Consider the following 19,881-nt stretch of genomic DNA (forward strand, 5'->3'; position numbering starts at 1 on the left):
TTCACACACTGTGTGCTGGGGCTGAGCAGACCAAGGGCAACTGTGGCTTTGTTGAGAGGTCATTCCATGTTGGAAGAAGGGTCCCCTTTGTCTGGACCCAGTGCCGAACCCTCAAAACACAAGCGTTGAACTGGAAGATCCCCCTTTCCATTCTGGCCTGCCACCATTCTGCACTGTGTGTTCTTCTGTCTCCTGGGCCAGCGACGTCCCAGGCACAGACGCGAAACCCACTCACGGGTTTGCATGGCCCCAATTCAAGGCTTGATATTGTGGTTATAACATCAGGCTCCCCTTGGGTTCCAGCTTTAGTGCCTGTGTCCTTCTCAAGGCCCCAGAGATGCTGATTCACTGAGCCTCCAGACATGTGGTCATGCTAAAGGGAAACCAGCAGACAGGAAGGTGACCACAGACAGGAAACACAAAATTATATACCCAGGACCAGCTACATAATTTGCAGAGCTCATGGTTCAGATATTATTAAGAATTTGAAGATCACAACAGCAGAGCACTGAAGCCAGGGTGTGGGGTCTTTCTAAGTGGAGGACTGTGGGCAACACGATCGTTTCTGAGCTCCCCTGTCCTTATTACTTAATTAATGCCAGCCGTTCTCCACAAGAAGCTATTCCCCGTGGAATGCATGTCTCAGATGAAAATAACAGAGCATTTTTCACTTACCCTGGAGGCGGCCACTTCCCCACAGTCCCTCACACACATGAATACCTCTGTGCTAACACATCATCAGCACCACTGAGTAGCCATTGTCCTGCCACGAGGAAAGGTCACTCACAGGTGCGACGTGTTTCTGCTTGCCGCTGTCTCAGCCCAAACGAGGGAGGCGGGTGCTCTGCTACCTTTGGCAGGTGTCCTGACTCGGTAAGAAACAGAGCAAAACGGTTCCCCAAGAGTTGATGAGCCGGCCCTTGAGGTTTGGAAACCCAGTATCAGGAGAACTGTCGCTGGAAGGATGTTAACAGGACGCTGGTCAATTAAGCAAAGCGGAAACGGATACTTGGAGGAGGAGTTGGGACGCACAAGTCATAAAAGGCATCGGGAAGCCCTTAATGATTTTTCCCCAATTCAGCACTACAGAAACACGCAGACACACAGAACCAGTGCATCGATGAAGAATTCTATCACGGGAGGAAAACATTACATAAGGTTACAAACTGTTTCGCAAAAAAGTGAAGGCTTGTGTCAGTTCAGACAAGTCCTTTCTTCCCATCCTAAGCTGTTCACGTGTACGTGGAGCTTTTTATCTGACCCTCTGGCGAAGGGCTGCGGCCCCCTGCGAGGGTTGGCTCGGCCCAGGCAGGAAGAGTGACGTCTCAGAACGACTCCCCCGAGAGCCTCCTTCCCCGTCCCTCAGCACACATTCCCAGAAGAGCCCTCCGTCCGCCCTGCCCCTGCCATGAGCCTCGGCCTCCTGTGCTGTGTGGCCCTGGGTCTCCTGCAGGCAGGCGAGTCCTGAGCAGCGTCCCTTTCCTGAGTGCAAATCTCAAGGTCCCCGCTCTAGGCCTCTCTGTGGTGTCTGTGGCATCAGCTTTGTCTCCTTCTCCACAGGGCCCGTGAATGCTGGCATCACTCAGACCCCCAGATTCCAGATCCTGGGGACAGGACAGAGCATGACGCTGAGATGTGAACAGGACAAGGACCACGACTACATGTCCTGGTATCGACAAGACCCTGGACAAGGGCTGCGGCTGATCCATTACTCCGTCAGTGCTGGTACCACCGAGAGAGGAGAAATCTCCAACGGATACAACGTCTCTAGGTCAAATACAAAGAACTTCCCTCTCACGCTGGCGTCCGCAACTCCCTCCCAGACATCTGTGTACTTCTGTGCCAGCAGTGACTGCACAGCGCTGCACAGCTGTCTCCTCTCTGCACAAAAAAAGGCAGGGGGAGGGCCTGCGCCCCAGGACTCAGCAGAGCCCTTGGCACACTCCCGGCCCTCCCCCTGACCCGAGCCCCAGAGCCCCGAGGGGCCCAAGCGCCCAGAGTGAACCTCGGTGTGGGCTGAGGTCCGTCTGCAAGGCACTGACAGCCTGGCCTGGACCCGACCAGACCTCAGGCAGCCGTGTCTCCACCTCTGGTCTGTGCTCTGAGCCGCCTGGCTGGCTGCGAAGGTGCTTCCCCAGCTCTGACTGTTCTACCCCCTGCCTAAGTCTGATGCTTCCGGGATGGAAATTGTTTGCACTGGGTAAACAACACAATGTGTTATTAACAATGTGTTATGAAATCAGATCTATCTAGACGCCCCCCTCCTTGTCTCCCCCTGGCACCTCAGTGCATTGCTCTCCGATGCCCGGGTAGGGACCCTGCTTCCCCCCAGCCTTTCCATAGGGGCAGCCCCAACAAGGCCCTGCTGGGTCTGTCCTCCAGCTGCCTCTGGGCCCAGCTCGCACAGCTCGCTGGCCCTCGGCTCTGGCCACACTGCTAGGCCCTCAATTCTGCCATGTCCCTTCCCATCTCAAGGACATCCAGGGCTATTTCCTCTGCACTGGGCATGAGTCCTTCCTTCTTGCAATGGCTGATGCCCACTCATGCTCCTGTTCAAGGTCACCCTGGGTGGCCTGCCCTTTCTGGGCACACCTGTTTCCAGGGGAATGGCGGACACAGCTGGTGTATCTCTGTTCTAGATTTTCCAGACTTTTCTCTCAATCGGTTTTAAAGTACTGGTTTCATAAAGACAAACTTCTCTGACAACCGTACATCGAAGGCTGAGCTGCTTCAGACTCTGTGTCTCCCTCTCTCTCTGCCCCTCCCCTGCCCACACTCTGTCTCTCTCTCTCTCAAAAATAAATATTAAAAAAAAAATTAAAAATAAATATATAAATTTCAAAAACAGAAAGGAGGTTACAAATACTTATTTAGTCATCCAAGTATGTTACAACATAAATCCTGCTCCCTGAGGTTGAGGGGATGGACAGAGAGGGTGATGTCACTAAGTGAACTCCCTTGCGTGGATGAGGGGCCTCCCTCCTCCTCCGCTCGTGCTCAGGAGAACCTGATGTGGTGAACATCCTAGCCCTGTCCTGACCCTGCCATGGGCACCAGACTCTTCTGCTGCGTGGCCCTCTGTCTCCTGGGGGCAGGTGAGTCCTCAGAAAACCGAGTGAGCGCATGTGTGTGAGCGTGAGGGATAAATACATGCAATGATTGCAGTCAATTTCCTCCTCACTGTTCCCAATTTTGTCTCCACAGGTCACACAGGAGCTGGTGTCCTCCAGTCCCCCCGGCACAAGGTCACAAAGAGGGGCCGGGACGTGGACCTCAGGTGTGACCCAATTTCTGGTCATGCTGGCCTCTACTGGTACCGACAGGCCGTGGGGCAAGGCCCGGAGTTTCTCGTTTCCTTCCAAAACGAGGACAAAGTAGACTCCTCAGGGATGCCCAGCAACGATCGGTTCCAGGTGAACAGGTCCGAGGGGTCCTACTCCATTCTGCAGATCCAGCGTGCGGAGCCGGGGGACTCAGCTGTGTACCTCTGTGCCAGCAGCCCTACCACAGTGGGGCACAGCCACCTCCTTCCTCTTCACCAACCTCAGACTTCTCTCTCCCTGCACCTGAAGACCGTAAACAGGCTGTCTCTACTCATCGTTCCCCGATCACAAGATGTAGATTTGGATATCAGCTCTCAGCTGTCCTTGGGTAGAAAAAGACACTGAACTCCTGAAGGGAATGTAAATGAGGGTGGATCAAATAATTATGGCCCATAGGGTTGGAAGACTCCCAGGGCTGGCTCCAGGCTCCAAGGCCAGGACTGAACAACAGGGACACAGTGGTCCTTCTGCAAGACCCGAGGCTTTCCGTGTAGTGGGCGGTGCCTCCTTCTCTGCATTTGTGGTCCCATCTGGGAAGTTTGTGTCATTCTTGACATATTCTTCTTTTTTTTTTTTCATTATTATTTATTTTGAGAGAAAGAGAGAGAGAGACCATGGAGGGGCAGAGAACGAGGGAGAGACAGAATGCAAAGCAAGCCCCAGGCTGCCAGCACAGGGTCCAGTGTGGGGCTCGAACCCACAAGCTGTGAGATCACGATCCGAGCCGAAATCAACAGTCAGGCGCCCAACTGACTGAGCCACCCAGGCACCCCCATATTCTTACTTCTAAAGCCTCTCTGTCCCTGAAACTTTGGAAGCTTGAGCAACACAGGAGCAAGTCTGTCTTCCTGTATGAAGCCAGGTCCTTACTGCTTTCGTGGTGGTGACGGGACAAGAAGGATCATAACGACGAGATGTCCCATCCTCTGCCCAGGTTGGACACGCCATTTTCTCTCTCTGTCATCATTTTCCCACGTGTGCGGTCCTAGTAGTGAGAGTGCAGCACATTTGAACAGCTTCCCCAGGCTCGCCTCGATGCCCTGAGTGAATCCAATTTTTAAAGACGCAGTGTTTTCTTTGATGCACTGGCCTTTTCATTTGAAAAAATTCCCTTGAATTCTTTGATTCACGAAGACAGGATATTTTCTTGATAATAATGCCCCTATTTCCTTTTTACTTATTTTATTTGCTGCATTATATATCATGATATGTTACTTGTTATAAATATAAATAATTATGCAGTTATAACATCTTCCACTCACCCGCTGGTGAAGCTGTGGTTTGTATCTATGAAGTCAAAAGCTCACAGTCTATGAAGTCAGAGCTCACAGACTCATGGATCATGAGTTTCTGGGTGTCCTAAGAGATAGTCCAGGACCCTGAGTCTGGGATACACTGTCACAGACTCAGCAACGATGGAGGTGCCCTGAGCCTTTCACAGCTGGTAAGGGGGTTACAATCATCCCAAATCCACTTATCAGAAACTGTGGTGTCTCAGGACACCAGATTTGTTTCCCCAGAGAATGGGTGTTCTTGGAAGAGAGTTTTCCTGGTCTTATTTTTTTTTTTCATTTTTATTTATTTATTTTGAAAGAGGGAGAAAGAGAGAGAGAGGGAGAGAGGGCATACAAATGGGGAGGGGCAGAGAGAGAGGGAGAGAGAATCCCAAGCAGGCTCCACACCGTCGGAGCAGATCCCAACGCGGGGCTCGATCTCACAAAAACGTGAGATCATGACCTGAGCTGAAATGAAGAGTCCAATGCTCAACCACCTGAGCCACCCGGGCACCTCAGTCCTGGTCTTATTTCAATGTGGCATCAGCAAAGCACTGCTCAGTCTGCTTCCCTGTGTCTCCGGAAGTGAGCCAGGCTAGGGCCCCGTTGGGAATCCCTTATCCTTGGAAGGCCATGCCAGAGACTTCCTTCCCAGGCCCTGTTTCCAACTGTGCCACCATTCTCCACGTGACCCTGGCAGTCCCATCTTCCCTCCTTGCTGCCTAAATCAGGACACGCACGTTGTACAAGCTCTCCATTGAGTGTCGCCTGTCCCTGGCTCACCTTGATTCCGTCCCTCCTTATTTTCCCACTAGACGCTGTATCCTCCATGACTGCCTATTGTCTTGTAAGATGTTCCATATTTTTCTTATATTTCAATTTTACTTTTTATTTGCACACACGGGACCCCATTGTGAAGGTAGTCTCGTTATATTCCTAGTCCTCAGCTGATCTGTCTTTTGGAGGTACGGTTGGTTGATTGCCCCTTTGGTGGTGGAAGAGGGGCATTTTTGTTTACTTTTAGTAACAGAGTTAAATGAGCCTTCTTATATTTCATCTCCCATACTTTTCTTCCTGTTTTAGGCTAAATACTATTTTCTTCCATTCCTCCCATTTTGTCCCTCTCTGTCTCAGGAGATAGTTTTAAGGGAGAAGATTTTGGTTGGACTCTCACTGCCAGATGTGTGACAGCAGTTAAGTAGAATGAGGGCGGGAGGTTAAGCATGGCATCTCAAAGGAGTAGAGTCAAGGTTCGGATTGGTGTTGGGATTAGGGCTTAAAGAAGTTGAGCATAAAATTTGCAGGATGCTGGGGTTCCTGGCTGGCTCAGTCAGTTGAGGGTCCAACTTCAGCTCAGGTCATGATCTCATAGTTCATGGGTTCAAGCCCCATGTTGGGCTCTGCGCTGACAGCTTGGAGCCTAGAGCCTGCTTCACATTCATGTCTCCCTCTCTCCGCCCCTCCCTCGCTCATGCTCTGTCTCTCCCTCTCTCTCTCTCTCTCAGGAATAAATAAACATTAAAAAAATGTTTTTATTAAAAAAGTTTGCAAGATGCTACTTCTGGAATATTCTCCCTGTTGACTATGCAGACACTTCCCAGCATCCCTTGGGCCATTGCAGAAGAAACAATGATGCAACTTCAGTTACTGGCCACAAGATGGCACTGTGATGCCACTGAGATCTGAGGGGTTCGGAAAAGTCTGGGAGAGCAGCCTGGGGAGGGAGAGGGTTAAGAAAAACAGGCGTGGATCCAATACCAGGCAGATGTTGAAGTTTTCCGTTATTGCTAGGCTACCTACAGCTATGGAAGAGGTGGGAGGTCCCTCTAAACTTTAATGAGCTCCACAGCTGAAGGATTTGGATGAGGCAGGCTTGATGTCAGGGGCAGGTGCAGACAGAGGAGCAACTGTCTCAGAGGAGTATGGGAAACCAAGGGGGTGGGTGCACCCTAAACTCAGTGCACCGCGGCCACACCCCGTTGCCCCTGCAGGCCTTGCTAAGCAACGTCTACGTGAGGAGTAGCTGACCCCTCCTGAGCCAAGTCAGAAGGGACCCTGGGCCAGGCAGAGTTGGAGAGGTGGGAGGCGGTGACATCCCAGGCAGACCCGTTTGTCCACTGAAGAGCTTCCAAGCTCGCTCTCCCAGTCCTGCGGATGACAGCATTTAGTTGGGACAGCACCCTTCTCACCCTGCCCCTGCCAGGAGCCTCAACCTCTTTTGTGTGACTCTTGGTCTCCTGGGAGCAGGTGGGTTCTGGACTCAGCTGGAACCCCGAGCCATGATTTTGCCAAGTCCCAGCTCCAAGCCTTTCCCTTTGCTTTGCAGATTCAGGTCACGCCTTCAGCCTTGCCTCGACCCTCTGTCTCCCTCTCCCGCAGGCCCCGTGGATGCTGCAATCACCCAGACGCCAAGATACCATATTATACAAACAGGAACCAGGATGATCCTGGAATGTACTCAGGATGAGAACCATTTTGCAATGCACTGGTATCGACAAGACCCAGGACAGGGGCTGAAGCTGATCCATTATTCAAGTGGTACGGGCACCTCCGTCAAAGGGGGTGTCCCAGAAGGGGTACAGGGTCTCCCGAGGGAAGAAGGAGCATTTCTCTCTGACCCTGGAGGCTGCCGGCACCAACCAGACCTCTCTGTACCTCTGTGCCAGCAGTGAGACCACAGCACTGCGTGGCCAGCTGCTCTCTGCACAAAAAGCTCAGCCACAGGCATGAAGGACACTCCTGCCTGAGGCCTTGCCTCAAGAGGGGAATAACAGCCCTTACCGAGGCTTTCGAGGCTTTCGCCTGACTTCCCAGCGATGGGATCTCAGGCCGAGGGGCCTTCTTCCAGGGACCCTTGGTGTGAACTGAGGTCCATCACTACAGGAGGGGGGTGTGTAAGTAGAAGCAAATAGCACCTAATGTTAGTCCACTCGATCTGGAATATTCTGGTAATTGAGTCAAGCACAGAAACAGTAGCATCTAACATGAAATGTATATTTCACTTTCTTTTCAATGGAGAGGAACAAAGCAGAAAGCAGCTAAGCAGGTTGAAACTCCCTGGATGGTCTGGGATTCTCCAGATCTAAAACTACTACATAAAATCTCAGGCTTCAAAAACACTGCACACCCTGCAAAAATTCTCTGGAGGAAAAAAAAGTTGTTAATAACAATGTATAAAACACATAAGGGGAAATTTCCCGCTCAGGGGAAATGTTAAAGGCTTTAAACAGCAGCGCTACAGCCAAAGAGACTACAAACTAAGTTTCTGTCTGTGGTTGTCGCCTAGTGTTCTGAACCTTCTGGGGCTCGGGAGGGTTCGAATTCTTAAGGAAGGAACCGAGTTCTTACCATCTCTTTGGTTTACACTGAAATCCACAAGCTCCTCAGGGTTTTTCTTGTAAAATATTACAAAATGATATTGGGCAATCATTTTATTCTCCCCACAGTCCATTTCCCTCCTTGGGTCCCTGTAGGTAAAAGTCCGAACCCAAGAACAACGTGGCCTGGCTTGGCATCCATTAACTCCCAACAGTGGGCAGTCCATGGTTGGGCTTTACAGGAAGTGCAGACCCCAGGAGGGTGTGGTCCTGCACTGCCCTTGTCCACTCTGAACAAGGTGACTGTACCTGTGATTTGCTGCAGGCTCACCCACGACGTGCTCACAGAGAGGGGAGAAGGCTGCTTGCCTGGCATAAAAATCAATTCACTGACGGGACAATCTGCTGAAAGCTGAAATGAAATGCTGGGTGGCAAAACTAACAAATGACCAATTTCCCAAACAATGGGGCTTACAGCACGTTAGGGTTCGTGGAATTTCTAAAGCGTTGGAGGATATTTTTTTAAGGTTTTGACCCTCGAAATCTCAGCCATTGATCCTCAGCTGTTTCTTAACAAACTTGTTAGTCAAGCTTATTTTGATGCCAAATTTGGAGGCTTATATATTTCATTCTTGGAGAACTTCTAACATTTTCAGTATTTCATGTATGTGAGTGCTCTTGTCTTCTCTTATTTGCGTGTGATTTATTTCCAAATCAGACTATGTGGAATGCAAGCATAAAATTGTGTAGGTCTCCCACCTTTTATGAAACTTACTTATGCTTTAGTAACGCTTTATTAAAGTATAATTAAGAGAGAGTAAAATACTGAAATTAACACATGATACAGGCACAGCTTGGTAAATTTGGACGAATGTATACACCAGTGCGACCTTGACCAAAATCAAGATAACATTTCCATCACCCAAGAAAAGTTTCCTCATCCTCATTCCCAATCAATTTCTCTCCCAGAGCTAACCACTTTTCTGATGTTTATCACCATAGTTTTGCCTATACTTGAACTTCATGTGAAGTAATTTCAATCTAAAATGGGACCAGAGGATATACATTGAAAAAAATCTCATGCATGTGAACCCTCAGAAAAACAAAACGTAAGGACTGAGAGACTGATTTCCCACAAATGCCTCATTTATAGAAAACTGCTAATGTTGGAATTTTCTTAATAATAGGGAGTTGGTCAGGACTTGCCTCATATCGCCCTCGGGAGATTTTTGCTTATGGTTTCCAGAGGCATAACCGAGAAATGACCCAGGTCATGTTGGTCTTGCAAAAGAGGCTGAATTGAGCTTTGTTTGCCTGACTGGACTGGTTTTTGTCTGTATTTTCAAAGCTGGTCTCCCTTTGTTTTCAATTCTAACAGGCCTAACTGAGCTCTCTCCTCTCCCCATCCCCTGCCCATGGGAACAGCCCATCCCCAACCCTCGGCGGACTCCCCTGGAGCTTGCTTCAGTCTTCCTGTCCTGAACAGTACTTCCCCTGAGGTTTCCCCAAGCTCATCTTTTTGACAATTTTGATCTGGCCTCAGTTTTCCTTTTTATTTAGGTTGACAGCTACATAAATAGAACCATATAATGAATGCTCTTTTTTAATTGGCTTTAATCTTTCTCAAAAATTAATATTTTTGAAATGTACTCACGTTGTTGTGTTTACCAGCAGTTTATTCTTTCTTATTACTGTGTGGTATTCCATTGTATAAATGCAGTGAGATTTGTTTTTCCATTCTATTCTGCTTGGATACCAGGCTTGTAACAGTCTTCAGCTGTTATGGATAAAGTTGTTCTGAACATTCTTGGGCAAATAGTTGTGGATAAATGCATTTATTTCCCTCAGGTATAGACAAAAGAGTGAATTACTGATTCGCAGGGTGGTACACATTTGACTTCATTAGAAAGAGTTGAACGGTTTTCCAAAGTGGCCAATTTACACTACCGAGGGATGGGGGTCCCCTGGCTCCACATTCTCACCAACATTTGGTGACCTCCATCTTTTTATTATTATCCATTCCGTGGGGAATGTAGTGGTATCTCGTTTACATTTCACCACTGAGTAATGATGTTTGCTTTTGGGCCATTTCTATGTTCCTATTTTCTTTTGTAAGTGCCTGCTCTTATATATGTTCGTTTAAAAAAAATGGGTGGTTTTTATACTATGGATTTGTGGGAGATATTTTATGTTCTAGATAGGAGTCTTTTGACCATTGAATATGCCGAGTCTGTCTTCCTGGAGTGGCTTTGCCTTGTGCTTGCCTGATGTTGCCTCTCAATGAGCTCAAGTTTTACATGTTTGTAAAGTCTCATTTACAATTTTTTACTTTTGGGACACCTGGGTGGCTTAGTTAGTTAAGCGTCTGACTTCAGCTCAGGTCATGATCTCAAGGTTTGTGAGTTTAAGCCCCGCATCGGGCTTTCTGCTGTCAGCACGGAGCTTGCTTTGGGTCATCTGTCTCTCTCTCTCTCTCCCTTTCTCAAAAATAAAATAAAACATTAAAAAAATTAAAAATAAAACTGTTAAAAAAAGAAATTTATGTATTTTTTTTTTACTTTTCCATCTCGTGCCCTTTGCATCCTGTCTAAAACATGTTTGCCTACCCCAAAGTTGAGCCTTTTCCTCCTTCTTTTTTTTTTTTTTGAGGTTTATTTATTTATTTTGAGAGAGAGAGAACATGAGCGTGGGGGGGGCAGAGAGGGAGGGAGAGAGAATCCAAGCAGGCACCACATCATCAGTGCAAAGCCTGATGTGGGGCTTGATCCCATGAACCGTGAGATCAAGAGACCAACTGAATCACCCAGGTGGCCCGAGTCTCTCCTTTCTATTTCCTGCTCTGCTCTGCTGTGGCTGTCCCATTCCTTGTTCTCTGTCATCAGCTGAAAATGCTCCACCTCCAAAATCACAAGGTAATGACCGCACTCTCTGCCCACAGTTTCTTATCCCTCTTGTTCCTTGACGTTATTGGGATCTCCTATCCATTGGTATCCATGCTTCCTTCCTGTTCCCTGGGGTCCTTCCAAAGTCTCATTACTTCACACTAGGGTAAATTCAATGATGTTACATTCTTTTGATACAACCTTACAAACCATCTTCACTCTCCCACCAGGATCTTCTTAGATTGCCCTTACATCGCAGAAACCAAGCCAGAGTTGCATGCACTGATCTCTCTTTTTCACAGCGACAGCCGAGTGCCATCCTAATGAGCCACACACCTGCACGAACCAGTATCGCGATAAATCACTGGTTAATAACCTTACCTGCCTTTGCATCCCTGCTTTGAGATTCCAGTGTTCTTGTTAGCCTTCAAATATCTAACATGTGTCTAATATTTCAAACCTTTCTCACTCACCTTAAAATTTGCGTTTCTTTCCTTCTTGCTGTTTAAATCAAAAGCCAAGGGCACTGTCCCGTGAAGGACAACAACCGTGGGGGGGGGGGGGGGGGGGTCAGAGTGAGGGTCCTGAAGAGGGATCTCCCCAGAGCACCATGCTGTCTACCACTTACGTGAAGAAACCGGCCTGCCTTGAACTTGCCTAGGTGAGAGTAGGTGAGGAATATAGTCATTCTTCCCTGAAGCCTCTGGATTCTTTGTCCCCGAGTCACACTGCTCATTTTCATGTTCACGTTTCTCTACGCTTCTGCCGAGTATCTCAGCAGAGCTAATTGCAGAATGTTTGGGCTTTTTTTGCTTTATTTTTTAAGCCAAGATACCGTCTCCAGACCTCCTTTTCCCTTGTTATGTCTGTTAGTGCACAGGTGTGGCGGGGCTAGGGGAAAGTAGTAAGGGAAGAAGCATCATCCTAGGCCTGGGGTAAGTGGGTGGCTCTTAATCCCTGAGCCAACTGGGCCCAAGGAAGTGACACGTGTGGGTCCCTGGACACTCAGGCACCGTGGCTAAGCCTGTTGGTGCTGTGGCCTCTGGAGGGAAAAGAACTGACTGTGAGACGTAGCCCCGAGAAGGGAGCTGAGGGAACAGATCTCGCAAAGAGTCGGTGACCCCGTCCCCTGTTCTCCCCTGCCGTTATGTCCCACACACACAACCCAACTGCCAGGTCGAAAAGAAAGGACCCCAGTAACTATCATCCATAGAGGTCAGCCTCTTAGGACAGGGTGGATCTGAAGGGATAAACATAAACGATCCAGAACATTACACCTGGGATTGCCTCGAGGGTGAGAAACCCCAGGGTGGCTAAGCCTGTGCTATAAGCCGATAAAGTCACGGAATGGTTTCTGGGGAATCTTCACTCCTAGTAATTTATAGGCAACCCAGGTTCCTCTGGATCCAATCAGATGGACTGAATCGTGGTGACTCTGCAGCACCAGCTACTCAGGACGAGGGGCTGGGAATGCTGTCGGGGAAAGGCACACGCAAAGACAAAGCTTGGTTCGAACCTAACATCTGACAGGGGATTTGAGGACACACAGGGAGGGTGGGGACAGAGTTTACTCACAGCCCGTCACCCCAGCCGGTGCGATGGTGGGCGAGCTCCAGCCGGAGAAGAGATGGGGTAGGGAGGGCGGGTCGATGGGGGGGAGGGGTGGTCAGCAGGTGCATCAGAGGAGGCCAGCCTCAGAGAAACATCAGCGCAGCCCCGTGGGCCCGCCTTCCTGCCCGTAGGCTGAGAGGGGAGTCTGGTGTGCCGGGCCCCGCTGTCCGTGGGGTGATGCCAACAGGGCAGTGCCATCACAGAATCATCTTCCAGCCAGGAAAAGGGAACCCGAGAGCTCAGCTCTTACCCATCAGGACCAGAACCCTGAGCACAAGAGCCACGGCACTGCCATGGGCTCCAGGCTCCTCTGCTGGGTGATGCTTTGTGTGCTGGGAGCAGGTGAGTCCCGTGAACAAGGACAAGCATCGGTCTTCTGAGCTGGCTGATTCCTGAATCCTCCACTTTACCTTCTGGGTAAGCCATCAGGCTCTCTCCCATGCTCATTTTATGTCTGCATTTCCCACAGGGCCAGTGGAGGCTGGAGTCACCCAAACTCCAAGATATCTGATCAAAGCAAGAGGACAGCAAGGGACACTGAGATGTTCCCCTATCTCTGGGCACTCCAGCGTATCTTGGTATCAACAGGCCCTGAATCAGGGTCCCCAGATCATCTTTGAGTTTTTTGAGTATACACAAAGAACAAAAGGAAACTTCCCGGATCGATTCTCAGGGCAACAGTTCCACGACTACGCCTCTGAGCTGCATGTGAGCTCCTTGGAGCCGACGGACTCGGCCGTGTATCTCTGTGCCAGCAGCTTGGCACAGCCCTGCAGAGTCACCAGCCTTCTGTGCACAAACCTCCCTGCTTGCTCCAACAGCGACAGAGCACACAGGCTTCCACCCAGGGTTCACTCCTTCCAGGGAGCTTTTCAGTCGTTTCGAAGACCTTTCCTGCATCCCCCTGAGCTCAGAGCATGACCCACACAGAACCCAGGCTCACGGGCACGCACGCGGACTGAGCGTTTCCACATCTGTCCCCACAGCACCAGGCGCTTGTCAAGTCCTGGGTGACTCCAGCATAGGAGGGGCAACCGAGCCCTCAGCGTGGGCTAGATCCTTTGTATATATTCTACGTTTTAACAGTTTGTGACGATCATCCAAATCAAATACTCCTCTACATTTTGTAGATGAAAAGAGGTGAGGAGGCTAAGTGGTTTCCCACGTGTCTCCTGGTCTAGAAGAGGCAGAACTGGGAAGTCAGCTTGTCTGTGTTTCTCAAGCCCCAGCTTCCCCCACGTACCCTTCCCCCACCCATAGCCTCTGAGCCTCCCCATCAGTAGTTAAAGGCCCAGGCACCCCCAGAGCCCCCTGCGGCCCCGCTGAGCCACGATGGAAAGTCCATGCACCATCGTGGCCTGTTCCGTGGCAGCTCTGGGGGTCGTATAATTCCACACGGATTCCTCGTCATCTGTACCCATTCCTCATGTCTTTTCCTAATCTGTAGTTTACGTTTTCATTTTTACGGGGTGCTTTGCTGCACGCGAGTTTGATGTAATGCAGTTGAAATGACAGTTTTCTTGGTGTCTCCACGAAACAAATTCTTCCTTAAGTGAAAGCCTAAAAGTATTTTCCTTAATTTATTCCAGGAAAGTGACAATTTTACGTTTCACAAGAAAGAATAAGTGTACCTGGAATATATTTTCATGTGAGGAATGGAGTGGAGATCCAGGAATAAGACAGAGGGACATATATTCATTCGGGGCAGAGGAAATAGCCTGTAACAAAAGATTCTGAGGGACGAAAGGAGCACGGCACGTGCAAGGAGAAACCTGGACCCGCTTGAGCGTGGCTGAGACAGAGAGAGCCAGGGGGGAGGTGGGGGGCAAACAGTATAGGACCTTATAATGCTATAACCTCACAGAAGAAAGGCAGTCAGGAGCAGAGACCATATGAGTGAAGGTCTACGTCTGGATGTGGAGGGTGGTTGAGGGTAGACGAAGGTGGGAGGTGAATGAGGGAGTCACTGGCTGGCTCCACTGAGAGCCAGCTCTTTATTTCCCCAACACCCAGGCTGGAGAAATGTCCCCTTCATCTCCCATTCTGCTGCGACTCTGCATGGCCACCAGGCTCCTGTGCTGTGTGGCCCTTTGTCCCCTGGGGCCGGTGAGCCCTCTAGAGCCCTGTCCTGGGGCACACTAAGCCCTATTCTAAGCCTTTACTTTGAGTCTACTTTATCAGGGTCGCTCTTGGGCACTGTCTCCTGCTTCAGCTTCTCTCAACCTCGGGTGCCACGGATACGGGAACTACCCAGACCCCCAAAGTAACAAGAACGGGACAGAAAGGGACACTGAGATGCGTATGGTTGTCATCTGCACTATATGTATAGGTATCAATAGGACCCCGAACAGAGCTAAGCTGATATAGTATCACACCCACAAAGGAGAAATCCCCGACAGGCCTGTGACTTTCTGTCACAGCCACAGGTGTTGTCCTCGTGTCTGACAGTCCATCCTTGACCTCTGTGTCCTCTTGTTCCAGCCGTCACCTCACAGCCACCTCCCTGCACAGACAGGCCAGCAGAAGACACAGGTGGGCCTGTCCCCATCAGGGAAGATGTCGTCCCAGGGAAGCCTCTCCTGGACTCCCTAAATGGCAGCATGATCAGAAACAGGATGTCAAACACTGGTATTCAAAGGTGACGGAGAAGAGAGAAAAATGGCTCCTCTATTCTGTTGGGGGGGGGGGGGGCGGGTGATTCCCAAGGCACACATACCCATGGGAAAGGTTAGGGGCCAAAGTAACCAGCCTAAAACCCTGAACCATGGCATGGATGTCCACGTCCACGTATCCCTGGGCAACACGAGAGTCACCGAGCTGAGGGTCCCTCAACCCTGCGCCCCGGCGTCCCCCAGCTAGCACCCTGACAGTGTTGTGGACGGGGTTCAGGACCCTTGCCCGGCTCCCTTCCTTTGCCAGATGAATAAGGCTGTTTGTGAATTCAGAGGCTCTATTTATAGGGAGAGGCCCTGTATTAGTCCTTGAAGAATTGTAAGAGTCTTTCTGGGTGGAAATAATGAACCGCTTGCCTAGGATGGCCCAAGGAGAGACTGAAACCCCAGTTTGCCTGAATGATTCACATCAAAGCTTTAAAGACTAATACAGTTTCATCTCCTAAGGCAGGGGAAGACCAAAAATAGACTATTTATTTCAAAGAGTCAAACCTGACAAAGACCGGAGTCAGAACATCTTCCCTGGGGACAGCCTCTCTTCCCACTCATTTGCAAAGACTTTATTTGAGGAAGCTGTGACCTGTTGACAGACCCTGGGACAACATCACAATCAGCTTGTAACAACGCTGCTTGAATTAGAAGCAAAGAACAAACTGAGGGTTGCTGGGGGGTGTTGGGTGGGGGATGACTGGGTGATGGGTGTGAAGGAGGGCACTTGTTGGGATGAGCACTGGGTGTCCTGTGTAAGTGATGAATCACTAAATTCTCCTGAAACCATTACTACACTATATGCTAAACTAACTTGAATTTAAATTAAAAAAAAAAAAAGGCATTTCTAGCTTGTAAAAACGCCAACTTATTTTTACTGAGTTTGGAAATGCAGGCACTAGAGGGCGCTCATGCCCCTTCTTTTTCAAATCAAGGGATTCTTCAAAGCTTGTTCTGTAATGAGGAGTCAGGACCTCCCCTCCGTGGCGGTGGTCAGTCTTTCAGAGATAGGAGCCGTGCAAATTCACAGTCGGCACCAGCTAAAGGCAACATCAAGTGTGCGAACCTCACTGCCCACCTTCCTCGCCAGGGAGAGGCCATTCATGTGCACCGAGGGCTTGTGATCTTTTACGCAACAGTCTCCCCTTGGCGTATTCAAAGAAAATGGGCATTTATAAGTGTTCCATGGCTCGTGCCTTTCTGGACTTTGTCCATTTAGACCCCACACGTCTTGCAACCCGATCAAGGGTCTGAATGTAAAGTTGTCATGCAGTTAAGCTATGTTTTGTAATTTAAACACCAACAATGTGTAAAGAAGATATTTAAGGTTAATAACACTCTCTCCTCTCCAAACACACCTCTATCTGTCGCTACCTCAGGTGGGAAACCAATATGAACACCCCGGTGTGTTTCCTACCAGCTGTCTCCTCTGGGCTCATGCAAACCTGTCCACCCAAACACATCTACAAAAAGTGGGACCGCCTGTGCACCTTCATTGCCACGTGCATACTTTCCCCCTTTAATCTACTTTGGACTCTATTTGTCCATGTTGATAGACACCTAACTGGCTCCTATTTGGTGCCATCTTCAGATTGCACGATGGGGTGACAGATACGTTGACTCTGTCATCATTGTCTTACACCTTCCTGATTGATCTTTCCCGAAGTGATCGGACAGCCCCTTTAAAAACAAAAAAAGTTTATTTACTTGTTATGTTTAGGTGGGGGCCAGAGAGAGAGAATCCCAGGCCGGCTCCGGGTTGTCAGTGCAGAGCCTCAGGCAGGGCTCGAACTCACTAACCACGAGATCTTGACCTGAACAGAAACCAAGAGCCGGCTGCTTAACCAACTGAGCCACCCAGATGCCCCAGAAGAAAAGCTTCCCTGACCGGGAACGGAATAGCCTCTTGATGCTCCCACGTTCTCGACTCCAACTCCTTCTTGATGAGTACAGTGTTTCCATCACTCATAGTCCTGGAGGTCTGAGAGCCCCAGCCACACCCCCTCACAAGACAAGACCAGAGGGAGAAAGGGGTGGGTACTTGCTAGAAACTACACAATCTCTCAGTTCCTCCTCATAAGACATTGTGAGGGGGTGTTAACCCGCTTTACAGATGAAGAGGCTCAGGTTTGCGGGGGTTGATGGCCTTGTGCACAGGCTGAGCTAACACATGCTGGAACCAGATTATACAGGACAGTCTGCTCGTCTTTGTGTGGGAGGAGGGGCAGGAACCACAAGGTCACTGGGAGGACCATCTTCAGACTGGACGCAGTGCTAGGAAGATCTGTGGAGCCTGACATCACGCAGCTCTGAACTGTGAATTGGAAATGTTTTCCGGACAAAGATGTGGCCGCCTCAGCCCCCACAACTCCCATACCCAAACCGTGGATTCGACCAGGCAAACGCAGGGCTGAGGTCGAAATAGAAGCATGCAGGGGGAGGTGATGAGGCCAGCATTCCAGCCGTCAGGTTGGAGGTGCCATGCACACACACACACATACACACGGAGAAGTCACAAGACAAGGGGAAGGCCACACACCCGGTGCGGGTACCAGCAGCTGAGCGCTGTGGCCAGAGGGCTCACGACCAGTGGACTGAACAGAATCCGTGTATCCGTGTCCATCTACTTTCGAATGACCAGTTTCCATTCATTCTATGCCTCACAGTTTTTTCCCTTTTAACATTTCTGAATATGAGCGACACTCATCTTTTTTCTTCCTTAATGGTCAGGATAGAATGGTGCATCTCGAGGTGGCTGGAACCTTAGATTTAATTCATTAATAGCAGCTGAACGTGAGGTTCAGTGATGTCACTAAGCCAACTCCCTTGTGTGGATGAGGGGCCTCCCTCCTCCTCCGCTCGTGCTCAGGAGAACCTGATGTGGTGAACATCCTAGCCCTGTCCTGACCCTGCCATGGGCACCAGACTCCTCTGCTGCGTGGCCCTCTGTCTCCTGGGGGCAGGTGAGTCCTCAGAAAACCGAGTGAGCGCATGTGTGTGAGCGTGAGGGATAAATACATGCAATGATTGCAGTCGATTTCCTCCTCGCTGTTCCCAACTTTGTCTCCACAGGTCACACAGGAGCTGGTGTCCTCCAGTCCCCCCGGCACAAGGTCACAAAGAGGGGCCGGGACGTGGACCTCAGGTGTGACCCAATTTCTGGTCATGCTGGCCTCTACTGGTACCGACAGGCCGTGGGGCAAGGCCCGGAGTTTCTCGTTTTCTTCCAAAACGAGGACAAAGTAGACTCCTCAGGGATGCCCAGCAACGATCGGTTCCAGGTGAACAGGTCCGAGGGGTCCTACTCCATTCTGCAGATCCAGCGTGCGGAGCCGGGGGACTCAGCTGTGTACCTCTGTGCCAGCAGCCCTACCACAGTGGGGCACAGCCACCTCCTTCCTCTTCACCAACCTCATGTGTTTACTTCTCATAGTTCACAGAATCCCCGCACAAAGGAGTTGCCTGCTTCTTCTTCATCAGGGGCAACATGTGGATTTGGGACTTAGGCTCTTCTTCTGATAGTAAAAGGTCAAGAAATAACCTTCAAAATACCAGAACATCTATTGGGTTATAATAATTTTGGCTCCTGTGCTCCTGGGATTCCTTCATACAGTTCAAGATTCTAGGGGCGCCGGCGTGGCTCGGTCAGTTAGGCATCCGACTCTTGATTTCAGCTCAGGTCATGTTCTCACAGTTCTCACCGGCTCTGTGCTGACAGTGAGGAGCCTGCTTCGGATTCTTTCTCTCCCTCTCTCTCTCTCTCTCTCTGCCCCCTCTTCCACTAGCACTCTCTCTCTCTCTCTCAAAATAAATAGACTTTTTAAAAACAGATTCTATAATTGGGATAGAATGTCAGAGCTTAGACTCAGGTATAGTGACATAGCCTTTTGTAAAACTATGAAGTTTCAGCACATTTATAATAAACTATTACTCAGTGTCACTAATTCGGGCCACGCTCTGCCCAGGGGTGGGCCAGCCGATATGGAACACTGCTAAGGCCATATGTAGCTACCAGCCATAAAGATAAACACATTAGAATCCTTAGTAACTATTGCCACTGATATCATTTGTCCAGAACAACCGTCAGCCACAACAATGCACATTAACATATGTTCCTCTGTTCCTTTTTTATTTCTTGACGATTCTGTGTTTAATTTCTTTCTTCTCTAGTTTTTTTTTTTAATAGAAGCCCAGCTTGGTTTTCGTAAAATATAACTCCACTTGAGAAGGTGGTGAAAGGAAGTGATTCAGAGAAGATCTGAATGACAGTTTTATCAGCCATTTGGGACTCTGAGGTTTCCAAAGTAGCTTTGCCACATGATGCCCCCACCAGGACTATTGGAGGGTTCCAGCTGGTGCACACATGCACGTGCACCCACCCACACACACTCATGCTCACCCATGCATGTGCACATGCACACACGTGCACATATGCACACACCCTGTGGGTTGCTCTGCCACTCTCTTAATGGTATCTTTTGATAAACCAAAAATTTTAATCAAAAATCATTCCATTTTGTATTCTGGTGTCCAGTTTAGGAAATCTTTGCCTACTTCAGAATGATCATGCTTTCTTATATTTTCTTCTAAATTCTTTCTATTTTATACCTTTTACATTTAGATCTGCAGCCCAACGGGGATTAATTCTTTGTGTATGAAATGGGGAAGGAGTCACTATGTTTTTCCATATGTTTTTTCCAACTGACCCAATACTGTTTGTTGAAGAACACTTTCCTCACTACTCTGTAATACCGCTTTTGTCATAAATCAGTCATTGTATATGTGTGGGTCTGTTTTCTTACATCTCTAATCTG

At 49.3% G+C, this 19,881-nt stretch overlaps 1 gene segment (V, D, J or C); it reads left to right on the forward strand.

The window, feature by feature from the left end:
- The first annotated feature begins 1,316 nt into the window (after positions 1 to 1,316).
- Positions 1,317 to 19,881, forward strand: part of LOC125160503 (T cell receptor beta constant 2-like) — a 181,990-nt gene continuing 163,425 nt past the window's right edge. The window contains 2 exon segments of the C gene segment in view: positions 1,317 to 1,457; positions 1,561 to 1,854. Coding sequence covers positions 1,409 to 1,457; positions 1,561 to 1,854 — 343 coding nt within the window.

The sequence above is a fragment of the Prionailurus viverrinus genome, chromosome A2, assembly GCF_022837055.1.
Source record: "Prionailurus viverrinus isolate Anna chromosome A2, UM_Priviv_1.0, whole genome shotgun sequence".
NCBI lineage: Eukaryota > Metazoa > Chordata > Mammalia > Carnivora > Felidae > Prionailurus > Prionailurus viverrinus.